Below are 13,466 nucleotides of genomic sequence, written 5' to 3' on the forward strand. Positions count from 1 at the left end.
TTTTTTTAAAGATTTTATTTATTTATTTGACAGAGAGAGATCACGAGTAGGCAGAGAGGCAGGCAGAGAGAGAGAGAGGAGGAAGCAGGCTCCTGCTGAGCAGAGAGCCCAATGCGGGACTCGATCCCAGGACCCCGAGACCATGACCCGAGCCGAAGGCAGCGGCTTAACCCACTGAGCCACCCAGGCGCCCAAGACCACGTTTTAAACCTTGTTTGGTATGTTATTTACCCAAGAGAACTAGATAGAACAGGTAAATGAGAATCTTAAGAGAAAAAAAGTAAAATGTGGTTGCTTTGTTTATTTGGTATGTATTTACTGAGCTAAGTATGGAATGAAGGTACCAGTTGGGTTGAGGAAAAACTCAAGAGAGCCATTCTGAAATCTAATCTTCAGGATACAGCCCTTAGGGAATTAACATCCTCATGTAATTTTAAAGAAAATTAATCCAGCTGAAAATTATAGAAATAAAAGCTTCAATTTCCTCTCAGTCTGAAAACAAACAAACAAAAAGCCACCTATCTCATCTGACCTCATTTGAACAAAAGGGAAAGGTAAAAGCATCATTACAGTTTGGGATAGAAACTAACTTCATCTGTCTAGGGTGAGACAGACCTCTTTGGAAAAGCTAAACCAACAGAGAATCTCTGTGGCCAAGAGAAAACTCGCTCAAATTACCATGGGCAATCAAATACTTAGGATTAGGCTTGTCTGCTGGTCTACTTCATCACGCTGGAGCGAGGGAAATCGTATCCTCTTCATTTCACTTGTCATGGTTACTTGATACAAACATGCCTTTTCTTTAGGGTCACATAATTATAGTCAGAAGTAGTTAATACCGATAGGAGATTGAATATGGTCAAGTCTTGAAAATGAGTACTTAATTTTCCAATGTTCTCAAACTGAAAAAAAATCCTTTTTTTTTTTTTTTTAAACGAAGACACACAAACATGTAAGAAATCAATTTCTTGTTGGATAAACCAGATAATTGTTAACTTTGGCAAGTACAATTGGGCAAGAAGCTGTTTCTGCAGCAATATTTCTGGACTACAAAGATATGTGATGACAAGTTTCGGGAGGCAGGAGATAACACATAAAAATTATATTGTATTGTCCTTAGGCAATTTTGAAATGGAAGGATTTGAGAATTCTCATTTTTGTTCTTGTAAATAAACAAGTTATTTTGAGCATGGTAGATAAATCCAATATGTATGGTAACTAGAGTGTATGAGGAAGAAATCAAAGGTTAATAGGCATCTATTTTGTGCCAGGCTCTATGCTGGGCATATTATATACAACTTTACTTAGTCACCACAAAAATTTTTAAGATATGTATTTTTATCTCATTCCACAGGTAACTGAACAAAAACTCACAAAATATTTAAGTACTAATCTGATAAATAATAATCATTTTTAAATTAAAATTATAAGTTTCAATCATTAATAGTTGGGAGTTTTTTTCCTTTTCCTGACATAGAGACATTTTGGTATTTACTTCTGTATCATTTTATCTATCTACCTTTTGACAGATGGCATAAATATTCAGGGTATGGTAATGGGCATAAAAAGATAAAACTAAGCTAACTGGTGCACATGAGAATTAAATCCAGAATTCTAACTTTACTACTACATCAACAACAACAAAATCAATGAGGTCAGATCAAGAAACCAAAATAAATGGTCTTACCTCACTATAATTTATTTTATTTTGTCTTGCCAACATAATTTCGGGTGTATCAGGCATGATGTGGACTTGGGTCTTGTCTTTGTCCCAGGCTTCTGTGTATAAGCGCTGTGAATGATGAAAAGGGTAATGAATTAGAAAAACAGTGTTGTAAATAGGAGTTTCTAATTTAGAGATCATGACAAATTTGAAAGCCAGCCTTGCTCACTATCCATGCTGTGTGCTATATGACAATAGTCTTCGATCTCTTTGAAATTACAAGATACTTATTGTCACTAAATATAAACATGGGCTAAGATATGAAAAGAAAAAGTATGTGTTTTATTACAGGATCACCTCCAATTAAATTACAAGCAACTATTTTCTAAGCATATACAAATATCCCTATGTACTATATCTACATTAAATACTTTCCATGGTTTTGTTAGTGGTTTATTAACTGCAAATATCACTGGATATGTCTTCTCTAGATTTCTTTTCGATAAATATCATGGAGATCTGCATCTCACTTGTTTGTTTCATACTCACCTAGATAAGTACCTGAAAGAAAGAAACCTTGATATCAAACCATGTATTACTCTCATTGGCTGCAAACAAGCTGAACACCGAACATCTATCCTATTCTTTACACTGGCTATTTCACAAGAGATGTCAAAGCAGAAATTCCCACATACATTTTTGGAATCCTAATGTAACTGAATAGAGAATGCAACCAAAACCCTAAACACAATATGGTAGTTGGATAAAACGAAAAACACTAAATTAACCATAGATATTCTCAAGGATATACGGTTCCATTTTAGTTTCCCCCCAATTGGGGGCTCACCTTGTTCATATTGAGGGCATTGTTCTTGGCCAGCACCTGCTCCAGAGAATCAGGCACACTAGTGAACTTGAACTGGTCTGGAGGCTGGCGGTAGATGTTGTCACTCAGTATCTCTGCAGCTCTCTTGCACTTGACCAAATCCAGAGACCCAATGGGGACCCAGCCGATGCCTCTCAGCCACTGGAGATCTGACTTGTAAACGTTCTGGTGAGATCAAACACAAAAGCAAGTCTTACTTAAGCTGTTATGACACCTGATTTAAAAAATGAAAGAAAAAGGCTGAAAAACTTTAATAGCCAAACTTCACGTCTATGTCTTTTCAAATACAAAGCCCAATTAGACCTTCATAGTATCATGTTCTCTTCTATAGGAAAGTAAGACACACTCAATGAGAGGCAGAGAGAAAAAATGTTATTACTTCTGAGGCCTCAGCCTAATCCTAGACCATTATCTATGTATCACTGTGCATTACTATCATAAGCATGGTCACCAGTGGCATATAAAATGGGTCCTAGTACTCACGTCACTCTGGAGGTCATAGGCCTGTCGAGCATGGATGACGTCATTCTGATCAGGCAGACACATCCATTCGTGTAGGGGATGTCTATAGTCTACGTCACTGACTAAGGTCTGGCACTTCTTAGCCAGCACCAACCCCAGCATGTCCACTGGGCTGCTGAACTTGGTCTTCCACTTCTCAAAGTCCTTCTTGTACTCCCTGTCACTCTGAATCTTGGCCACATGCATGGACCACATTATCTTGGGGTCATCCTCAACATTTCGGGCTCCAATGTGATGGCCAAGTTGTTTTCGGTAACCATCTTTGTATTTGTACTGAAATAAAAGTAGTCATTTAAAAAATAAGCATGAATAGAAAGGACTAAAAGTATTGTTAGTTTAAAAAATCATTTTTTAAACATCACTTAAAGTGTCAAATTTTAAATAAATTTGGGGGGCGCCTGGGTGGCTCAGTGGGTTAAAGCCTCTGCCTTAGGCTCGGGTCATGATCTCAGGGTCCTGGGATCGAGCCCCACACGGTGCTCTCTGCTCAGCAGGGATCCTGCTTCCTTTTCTCTCTGCCTGCCTCTCTGCCTACTTGTGATCTCTCTCTCTCTCTCTCTCTCTGTCAAATAAATAAATAAAATCTTAAATAAATAAATAAATAAATAAATTTGGAATCATCTGAATATCAACTCATCTCTTCATCCTAAACTCTGATTTGACTGTAGCAATTCTCTAAAGGGAAAACTACATAGTTCTATGGTTTGTAGACATTAAGTCCCTGGAAATAAAGGCAGCAACACTTCTAGAATATCAGTCATGGCAGTACACTGCCTTTTCTTCATCTTGGGTCAGTGAAATCACTAATGCAGAAATTTACATACAATATTTCAAATGCTATTCCCCAGTCCACAGGTACTATATTACCTCCCCTATGCATCCTTCAGGCCTCCCAGTTCTAGCTCTGTTGACCTTCACTGGGTCATCTGACTCCCTAAAATGGACTGGCTTGTGTTTTCTATCCTGCATTCCCTGCTCTGCTGGACATCAAATCTGGCTGGCATTTCTTGGGATTCTCCAAGTGAGAAAACAGATTATATAACTAAAAGAAAGCGTTTTGGAGGTGGTATAAGTTCTGAGTGGATATTCTCTCTTCACTTTAGGCAACAACATCACACAAATCCTAAAGTATACTTATGGAAGCCTGAATTCTTCACCAAAGGACCCACTTCTTTCAGAGGACAGCAGAAAGACAATCAGGATCACCATTTTATTGCTTTTGGTTGTCTGCCTTTTTCTGTTTTCATCTGATAAGAACTCAAAAGGAAACACTTAAGGTAATTTTCCAAAGAAAGGGTTGGCAAAAATCCATATCAGATTCATTGAAATGCACATTTTCCTAGATCTGGCTGAACACGGTCTTTTTCAGATGTTGAGCCAACACATGTAACCAAGTTACTTTTTTTTTTTAACCCTTCTGGCATTTTCTCAAGAAATGTTCAAGATATGGAGATAAATGTCTCATAACTATAGATATGAGCAACTATAGATTCAAATTCAACTTTATCTTGAAGTTCAGGATACCCTCTCTACCTATGGGACATGAATATTAAAGTGATTCAGACTTAAACATGTAAGAGTTTTTCCAATGAAAACCTTTTTTTTTTTTTCCATTTAAAGCACAATAAGTATGCTTTAACTGGCACAGAGATGCATCTCCCTGCTGTAATGATGATCATTCCCCCCATCTACATGCACATACACGGAGTGTTGCTACTCACATCACTGGCGATGTCCCGGGAGGCCTTGGCTGCCACGATTGGGATGGCATCGGCTCGCAGGTCATAGCCTTTCTTCTTTGCTTCTTCATTGGCGAGTTTATACAGAGTCTACAAAGAGTGTCAGAGTTAAAGCAAAAGGTTTGACAGCGACAACTGGGAGATTACTAAAGAGTAATTTTAAAAAGGACAGACTCTAGAAATAACCTAGCAATATTGAAAGCAAATAAATTATATCTTACCAAAAAGAAAATATACACAGCTTTAGAAATGAGATCAGTTAACACAGATTGATATATTAGTCCATTATATATTGTAGATTAATACATATCATGTGGTTTGATATATTATGTATAATCTAATAGTAGAGATCAATTGACAAAGTATCAATTTCTACATGCTAAGTAAAAAATAACTCAAGAACAATGTTTATTAGTCGTATATATATAAAATATATACACATATACTTTTATCCATTTCTTTATTAAAACATCTTTCAAAATCACGTAATTCTTTATAATGTTTAAAAAACGAATGAGAAAAAGACTGAAGTACAATTTAAAACATAGCGAACTGGACTATAATCACAACTTTAAGGGTCTAAATTTTGACTGTATCATATTAGTAAAACATGCAGCTATAGATTGCATTTTACTTAAAAAAAAAAAAAAAAAGTAATCGGTGCTGTTCAGAGTACACTTCTTTCCCATGCCTGAGGCTTTCTTTCTATAGAAGGAGCTCAATTATTTTTCTCTGACCTTTCTCCTTTTTCTGCCCCTTTCCTCTCTGCCTGTGAAGAGGTAAAATGACTTAATGATTCATTTCACCATTAGGGATGGGATAACTGGGCACTCCCTGCTAAGCTTTGACCATGTCCCTCTAGGAATAAGCCTAGTGCTCTTCTCTCCTTCTCTGAAGGGAGGGGAGCTGACTGCCCTGCTCCAGTGTGGCCTCTGCCTCTGGGAACCTAATTCTGGGATTCGGTTAGGCTCCTTTAGTTCTCATACAAATACATCTTTGTATGAGATGGCATAAAATGTGAGATTTCAACTTCTATTATTATATTCCTTTGTTTTACCTCTCAATTTTATTTAGGATCCAGGAAGGGAAAAGGTACATACTATCAGAGTCCCCCTTGGTAAGATTGCCAGATTTAGCAAATAAAAATATAGCATGCCCAGCTGAACTTGAATATTAGGTAAACTTCTATTATTATATTCCTTTGTTTTACCTCTCAATTTTATTTAGGATCCAGGAAGGGAAAAGGTACATACTATCAGAGTCCCCCTTGGTAAGATTGCCAGATTTAGCAAATAAAAATATAGCATGCCCAGCTGAACTTGAATATTAGGTAAACAATAAGTAGTATTTCAGTATGAATACTGAGCCACTATTTTATCTGATCATCTTACTGCTTAGAAATACCAAAAATACTCCTCAGCCCCACCACCTACCCATACTGGCAACTAAAAAGATAACGTGCCTTCAGTTTGCCCATGGAATCCTACAGCATATAATATTTAACCCAGAAATGAAAGGCTGTGATAAGTGTTCATATCACAGAGCCAAACGCACCACAATAGCTGAGGCCTGAGAATCTCCACAAAAGTAAATGCAGGAAAACAAACGGTAACAATGATAACAAAATCAGTGTAGCACCAACGTTTGCACTTACCTCACTGTAGTTGAGCTTGTTCTGCCTTGCCAACATGATCTCCGGGGTATCAGGCATTATATGAACTTGAGTCTTGTCTTTGTCCCAGGCCTCTGTGTATAAACGCTATCAAAGAAGATGTTGATAGAAAACCATGTGAAGGTGTGGTATGTATATATATGCCATGGAATATTACTCAGCCACCAAAAAGAATGAAATCCAGCCATTTGCAATGACATGGTTGGAACTGGAGGGTATCATTCTAAGTGAAATAAGTCAGAGAAAGACAAATACCATATCATTTCACTCATGGGCAGGATTTAAGAGACAAAACAGATGAACATAGGGGAAGGGAAGGAAAAACAAAGTAAGATGAAAACAGAGGAGGAGGCAAACCATAAGAGACTCTTCACTCCAGGAAACAGACTGAAGGTTGCTGGAGGGGAACTGGATGGGCGGATGGGGTAACTGGGTGCTGGGCGTTAAGGAGGACATGAGATGTAACGAGTACTGCATACTATATAAGACTGATGAATCACTAAATTCTACCTCTGAAACAAATAATATGGTATATGTTAAATTTTATTTAAATAAAAAACTTTAAAAACCATTTGAAATAGGAATAACAAAAAGTCAAAATAAACACAACTATTACTAATCTAGTAGGAAAAATAAACCAAACTTGGGTATACGGTATTCAGTTTATGGTTGGAGCCTTAGTATTAGTTATCTAGGTTAAAACTGGGAATAACAGAAATTATTTGGAGGATTTCAAGTGTGTAATTTAGGAGGTAAATGTGACCCTCCACTTCAACGGATAATTTTAAGTGCACTAGTCATTAGAGTATAGTAGCATCCTCTGGCATGTTAAAGAGGCTGGAGGCAGCTGGGCTCACCTTGTTCATATTGAGGGCATTGTTCTTGGCCAGCACCTGCTCCAGGGAATCAGGCACACTAGTGAACTTGAACTGGTCCGGAGGCTGGCGGTAGATGTTGTCACTCAGTATCTCCGCAGCTCTCTTGCACTTGACCAAATCCAGAGACCCAATGGGGACCCAGCCGATGCCTCTCAGCCAGTGGAGATCTGATTTGTAAACGTTCTGTGAAGAAGAAAAATGGCAGAAGCTCTTCAGCAAGATTAAAAGATTTTGGGTACAGAAACCAAGGCAATTAGTAATAAATAATGCACAATATGGATAAGCTGCTGTGTTATTGTTTTTTAATAGAAAATAAGCTCTCTGTGTCAGGAAGACTAAAAGAGCAACTGTGTCAAAAACAACCCAGAGATGTCTCCTGGCCATGACAAAAAGTGACCATATGCTTCTGGTTGTAAGGAAAGAAAAATCTAAACTAGTATCTTTTGTCATTCAGTTCAGTGAATATTATTATAACATCCATGTGTACAGGAAAACAACAGCATCCCAGAATGGGAGAAACCACAGATACTTCCAGCTGCAGGCTACCAGTAAATACATGTTAGGCCTAGTGTGCTGAAATTCTCTGTAGTTATTAAAAGCCATATTGTAAAGAATATTGGTTACTTGTAGAAATGTCATTAATATAACATTACATGAAGAACAAACATAAAACAATTACATGAGCAGGAGTGGGCTTTTTCAGTGGTTAGAATATGTTCGGTTTTATTGCCTTCTGTCTTTTTTTCCTCCTCTTTCAAATATCTGTAATGCTCTTTAAGAGTAAACACAAAAAGAAGTGAAGCTATGGGAATGACACAGAGCCACTGAAGCCCTGAGCAGACTTTTCCCAGCCTTAGCATTGCTCAAGGCTCAGGGCAATAAACCACCATGACATTGGTCCAAAGTCCAGTCTCTTCCCACCAAGTCCTCAGGACGATTAAGATGGACTCCTTTCCAGAATTGTCTTTCCATACTTTTCTCCTGTGATTTATTTTAAAACATTTTTCTGCTAAGGATTTTTGTGAACCCATTAAGTATTCATAACTACTTCACAGCAAAGGAACTGGACCTTTGCCCAGCTCAGTGGAAGGATTTTACCCATAACAGCAATTAGGCAGAAAATAGAGACTGCTATTTTGCAGTCTAGACAAAAAGCCTGTTGGAATTGCCCTACGCTGACTATTAATTGCCCCCAAAATAACAACTACAAGAATGAAAACAATAACATTTCATACCTCTGAAGTGCTTTTTAACTTTCAAACGACTGTTAACTTTCAAATAATCATTAAGGCTGTTTATCGCAGGGTTGGGGAGGAGATCTTGGAAAGGCACCCAACTAACAGACAGATGCAGTCAGGCTGTCAGTCAACACTGTCACTCCGTGGGTGACATTAGCCATTTTAACTCTCTTTCATGCACAGGCAAAGCCTTTCTTTTTGGACACAGTTGCAAAACACAGGGTGGGTGTGTCAAAAACTACAGAACAAGTGTGGGTGGTTTCCTAGGTGAGCTTGCATAGTTTCTGGTAAGGGTCAATTACTGTCCTCCCAAATCCTCTAATGTTTAATAATCCCTTCAAACAGTTAGAAACTGTGCTTCTCAGATCCAGATTGATATTGAAAGCGGCGGCACTAGGTACTAGGGTCCGTCATTTCCACGTGACCGCTCCACGGAGAGCCATTCTGAGCGGTGCTAAGAGAAGACAATGCAATGAACTGACCCAGTAGTTTACAAACACAGCAACTTCTCTTATTTCATAAGAGTAACAATTAACATTGAAGCAGGCATCAGAATTCTCATGAGAACCTTGTTTGGTTTGCAAAGAATCTAAAAACAAATTTCAGAGTAATTTTTTTTAATATAAAAATGTGTTATTTCTACCCCCCTACAAGAATAAAAGAAATGTCTCCATCTGGTGGACTCTGAATTCTAACATCGCTTAATTCTTTTCTTTATAGGACCAAATCCAGCTTGTAAACTTCACTTCCTCATAAAACCCATTAAATACATTCAAAAAAGCAATAATAAAAGTTTATTCTGATTGAGATCTCACTCATTGAGATCTCAGCTTACGTGGGACAAGGGGTTGCATATGAAGGACAACTTTTATAGAGTTTCAATTATTTCTGAACACTGCTCTTTTATGGAAGCTGTACTCACATCGCTCTGGAGGTCATAGGCTTGTCGAGCATGGATGACGTCATTCTGGTCAGGCAGGCACGTCCACTGGTGCAGGTAGTTCTTGTAGTCTATGTCACTGACTAAGGTCTGGCACTTCTTGGCCAGGACCACTCCTAGCATGTCCACTGGGCTGCTGAACTTGGTCTTCCACTTCTCGAAGTCCTTCTTGTACTCCCTGTCACTCTGGATCTTGGCCACATGCATGGACCACATCATCTTGGGGTCATCTTTGATGTCCCGGGCTCCAATGTGGTGGCCAAGCTGCTTGCGGTAACCATCTTTGTATTTGTACTGAGATGGAAACACACAAGTCAGGTTTTTATTATAAGCCCTTGGAGGTCAAAAGTCTGTACAAAATCACCTTGCTTACATCAAAGCTGTAAGGTGACTTTTGCTAATAAACATAACCTCAAGCTGGTATCCTGACCTTTACCCTTGAAGCTTATAGAGCTAAGAACATAGATGGAATCCATATAATTGTAGTACATAACCCAAATCACCTATGGCTTGGTAATAAAGAATAATTCTGGAGGAAGGTAGTGCCCACAGGAGGGAGAGGCCATTTGAACAAGGGAATTTGGAGAAATGAATTTTAGGTACTAAAAGTATGTCAGGAAAGAGATGCACTTGGCAACATGGCATGTTTCATAAGTCATAAAATGAGTGTCTGGTTCCTGGAAGGATGCAGTACTCTAGGTCAAGGACCTAGTTTAGTATACCAGTTATTATACTAATATAAACAAACAGTATACCACTAGTATGCTAATACAATACCAGAATTATTATACTAGTGAAGCTGTGGTAGCAGTCCAATTGGTTAGAACATGCTCCAAAAAACTCCTGGGTTCTACACCTGCATAGGCCAAGAATGTTTTTATTATTCCATGTTCAATGACATTGTCCTGGGATCTGAGCCAGTTATTCAAAATACATGCCTCTAGTCTCAAAGACCACTAAGAAAAGTATGGAGGGATCAGCAGGACGCAGTATGGTACAGTGGGAAGTAATGAGGTTGTCTCAATTTTAATTCCACCACCTACTATGAGTTTGATTTTAGACAAGTTGCTTAAGCAATCCACAAAACAGGGATAATGACATTGCTTATATCCTAGGATAATTATGAAGTATAAGATATCACATGTCAAGCTCTTAGCACAGAATTCACAATACTTTCTAGTTATTATTGTTATTTATAATTATTGACATAAACTCACGGAGAGGCCCAACATACATAAACTAAAATGAGTCACCAACAACATATAGGGCAGTGTATTGCTGTATCCCCAAATACTGGGCCCTTGATTTTTAGAACAGTGGTCTGTTCTTCAAGAATAGGTTGAGGCACCAGGAAGGGATGATGGATTTATTCTGGGAGGTATGTGCTAGACAGCCAGGAGCTGTTATTAAGGGTACAACCTTGGGCTCGTAGCCACCTCTGATATTGATCCACTGCCTTCTTTTCATAATCTTAGAAAGTGAATTATAATGGCATGTGTCCTACGAATTTTGTGAATATTGTTAGTAAAATGTCACATAAAGCCAGGACCCGATTCTCACGGGGGGTACTTTAGTTTCTGAGTTATACTTCCTAGAAGCACCGTGAAAATTTTTATATCTCCAAGCCTGCAGCTTTACTCTAATAATTCCCATGTGAATGGATCTTTCTCTGTTTTCAGCGGGTCAGTTTTCATTGAAGATGCTGTGTCCTAAAGGTTATAAACTGCTTGTATGAATATCGAATTTTTCACTTCCCTCAAAACTAGCAAAACTTTTCAAAACTAGGTTTTTGAAAAATCCCACATAAATATACTAGGACTTATTTCCAAAGGGCAAGGAAAGTTCTTTTTGAAGATTTAGCTCAGTGACAACATCACTTCAGCCTGATTATATACTTGGGGCGACGCTGGAACTCACGTCACTGGCGATGTCCCGGGAGGCCTTGGCCGCCACGATTGGGATGGCATCGGCTCGCAGGTCGTAGCCTTTCTTCTTTGCTTCTTCATTGGCGAGTTTATACAGAGTCTAAGTTTGGGCAAAAAATATATAGACACACATAGATGTTGACATTTATGCCCAAAAATTGACAGGGGACTAAAATAATTTACTAAGTTCGACACAGGTAGGCGCCTATAATAATCTCCCACTGAGTGTTCTAAGCCTTTGCTCTGTCTGTTGAAGACTTAAAAATGATGTTTATATAGAACATTGCAGCTTTGTTTTTCATTGTAAAACTTGTGTGAAATTAATGAAATATAGATATTATCCACTGTTTCAAAATTTTTAGTTACAACCCATCAGTCAGTTTTGACGAGAACTAAAAAATTAAGCTGAAACTTGTGCACCTAAGGTGGCAAAATGTGGATAAGAGGGAAAGACTTGATTAACTGTTGATCATGGAAATTAATTCAATCCACACTGATTCTGCACCAGCTGTGCTTTGATGGTGCTGGGTACTTGGGAATCAAAGAGGAGTAGGAGACTTCTTCTATTGTCAAGGTTGTGGGAGAACTGATGGAAAGACTGGTAGACTGCAGACAAGCTACCAAAAAGTCAAACCACAAGAGGTGATTTAACCATATCATTGACAAAGAGCTCCAGGGAGGAACAATCAATTCTGAATTGAGAATCAAGAAAGTTTTTGCAGAGAGACTGATCTTTGTACTAAACCTTGAGTGATGAGTGTGGTTTCGGGAGACTAGGATGGCAGTCAAGGCCAAAGGGCATTGCATGAATCAAAGCACAAAGGAGAGAAAGTGCAGGGGTGTCAAATGGAGTGGGGAGCGGTGCCAGGCACAAGTGGCAGGAAAGGGCTGAGAAGAACCTAGAGTTGGTCTGAAGGCTTAGTGCTAAAATAAGTTTGTGCTTAATTCTATAGGAAATAGGAGACCATGCTTTGAGGAAGAATGACATAATCGAATTTGCATTCTATCTTCCTGTCCTAACTGAGGTGGTGGTGGGGGGAAAGCAGAAGAACTAAACTGAGAGAGAAAAGACAGAGAAAGCAGAATAGGCAGGCAGGTTAGGTCTTTGAACCAATAGCAACACTACAGCCTCTCTGAGCTTTTGCAGCAAAGACAGAGCCCAGATTTCCAAAAATGCTCAGTGGCCAGTTACAGAGGCTCTTTGTCTTCTGAAATTCCTACACATACAGTATATGCTTTCCTTTATACAGGAAACAATACAGGACCCATATTAGAGGCTTAGCTAAAAAAAAATTCGCTCCCTTTTGCTTTGCAAGTAGGACTTGATGTTTTTTGGTTTTGGAGACAATGAAGAGTTAGTTATATAAGTGCTAAAATTATAGTTTGCACTTGCCAAAATAAAATGACTCAAGATGGTAGCTCATCTAGCTACATTCTCTAAGTTATATCCTGCAGAAGAGTGATAGACAGTTGACTTATACCTTCAAAGAAACAATATTTTCTTTGCTGGTAGCACAAAGCTGGGAGAAATAACTAACACATCAGCTGACAGAAAAATCAGATTCACAAACATCTACAGAGGCTTACACCAGTAGGCTTAATCTAGGGAGAAGAAACTGCAGAGATAAATGTCAATCTTTGAATCTTTGAATTCCTTTTAAACTGAATTTAAATTGCCAAATGTATAAATGCAGGATAGAGGAAACCTAGCTTAAGCCCATGCAAAATGTCTTGGGGTTTTAACTGAGCCCAAGTTGCACAAGCCCCAGCAATGACAGGGCTGCCAGGGTGTTAAGGCCCTGGGTGCAGAATTAGAGGTCAAATGTCCAGAAATGAAAAGATGTCAACCGTATTCTACACTTGCAAGATTTTGTTTGGTTCAGAGGGTCACATTCTAGCAGGGATGTCATGTGAGGAATGCCCAGGAACTGGGGATCGCTGGATTAGAAAGAGAACCTGGGGTGAGGGGACAGGGGAGGCACCACAGTAGTTACCCTCATCTC

At 38.7% G+C, this 13,466-nt stretch overlaps 1 protein-coding gene across 29 annotated transcripts in view; it reads right to left on the minus strand.

Moving 5' to 3' along the window:
• NEB (nebulin) overlaps window positions 1–13,466 on the minus strand; it is a 207,241-nt gene that overhangs the window by 105,465 nt on the left and 88,310 nt on the right. For 23 of the 29 annotated variants that reach the window (XM_032355562.1, XM_032355540.1, XM_032355545.1 and 20 more), the window contains 8 exons: window positions 11,456–11,563; window positions 9,521–9,832; window positions 7,340–7,543; window positions 6,465–6,569; window positions 4,793–4,900; window positions 3,033–3,344; window positions 2,511–2,714; window positions 1,688–1,792 (listed from right to left, as the gene is read on the minus strand). The exons of 1 other annotated variant lie outside the window; for it this stretch is intronic. In XM_032355562.1, the coding sequence (XP_032211453.1) occupies window positions 1,688–1,792; window positions 2,511–2,714; window positions 3,033–3,344; window positions 4,793–4,900; window positions 6,465–6,569; window positions 7,340–7,543; window positions 9,521–9,832; window positions 11,456–11,563 (1,458 nt within the window). The remainder of the gene's footprint in view (window positions 1–1,687; window positions 1,793–2,510; window positions 2,715–3,032; window positions 3,345–4,792; window positions 4,901–6,464; window positions 6,570–7,339; window positions 7,544–9,520; window positions 9,833–11,455; window positions 11,564–13,466) is intronic. 5 more of the 29 variants (XM_032355564.1, XM_032355560.1, XM_032355561.1 and 2 more) reach the window with 4 other exon arrangements.

The sequence above is a fragment of the Mustela erminea genome, chromosome 8, assembly GCF_009829155.1.
Source record: "Mustela erminea isolate mMusErm1 chromosome 8, mMusErm1.Pri, whole genome shotgun sequence".
NCBI classification, from domain to species: domain Eukaryota; kingdom Metazoa; phylum Chordata; class Mammalia; order Carnivora; family Mustelidae; genus Mustela; species Mustela erminea.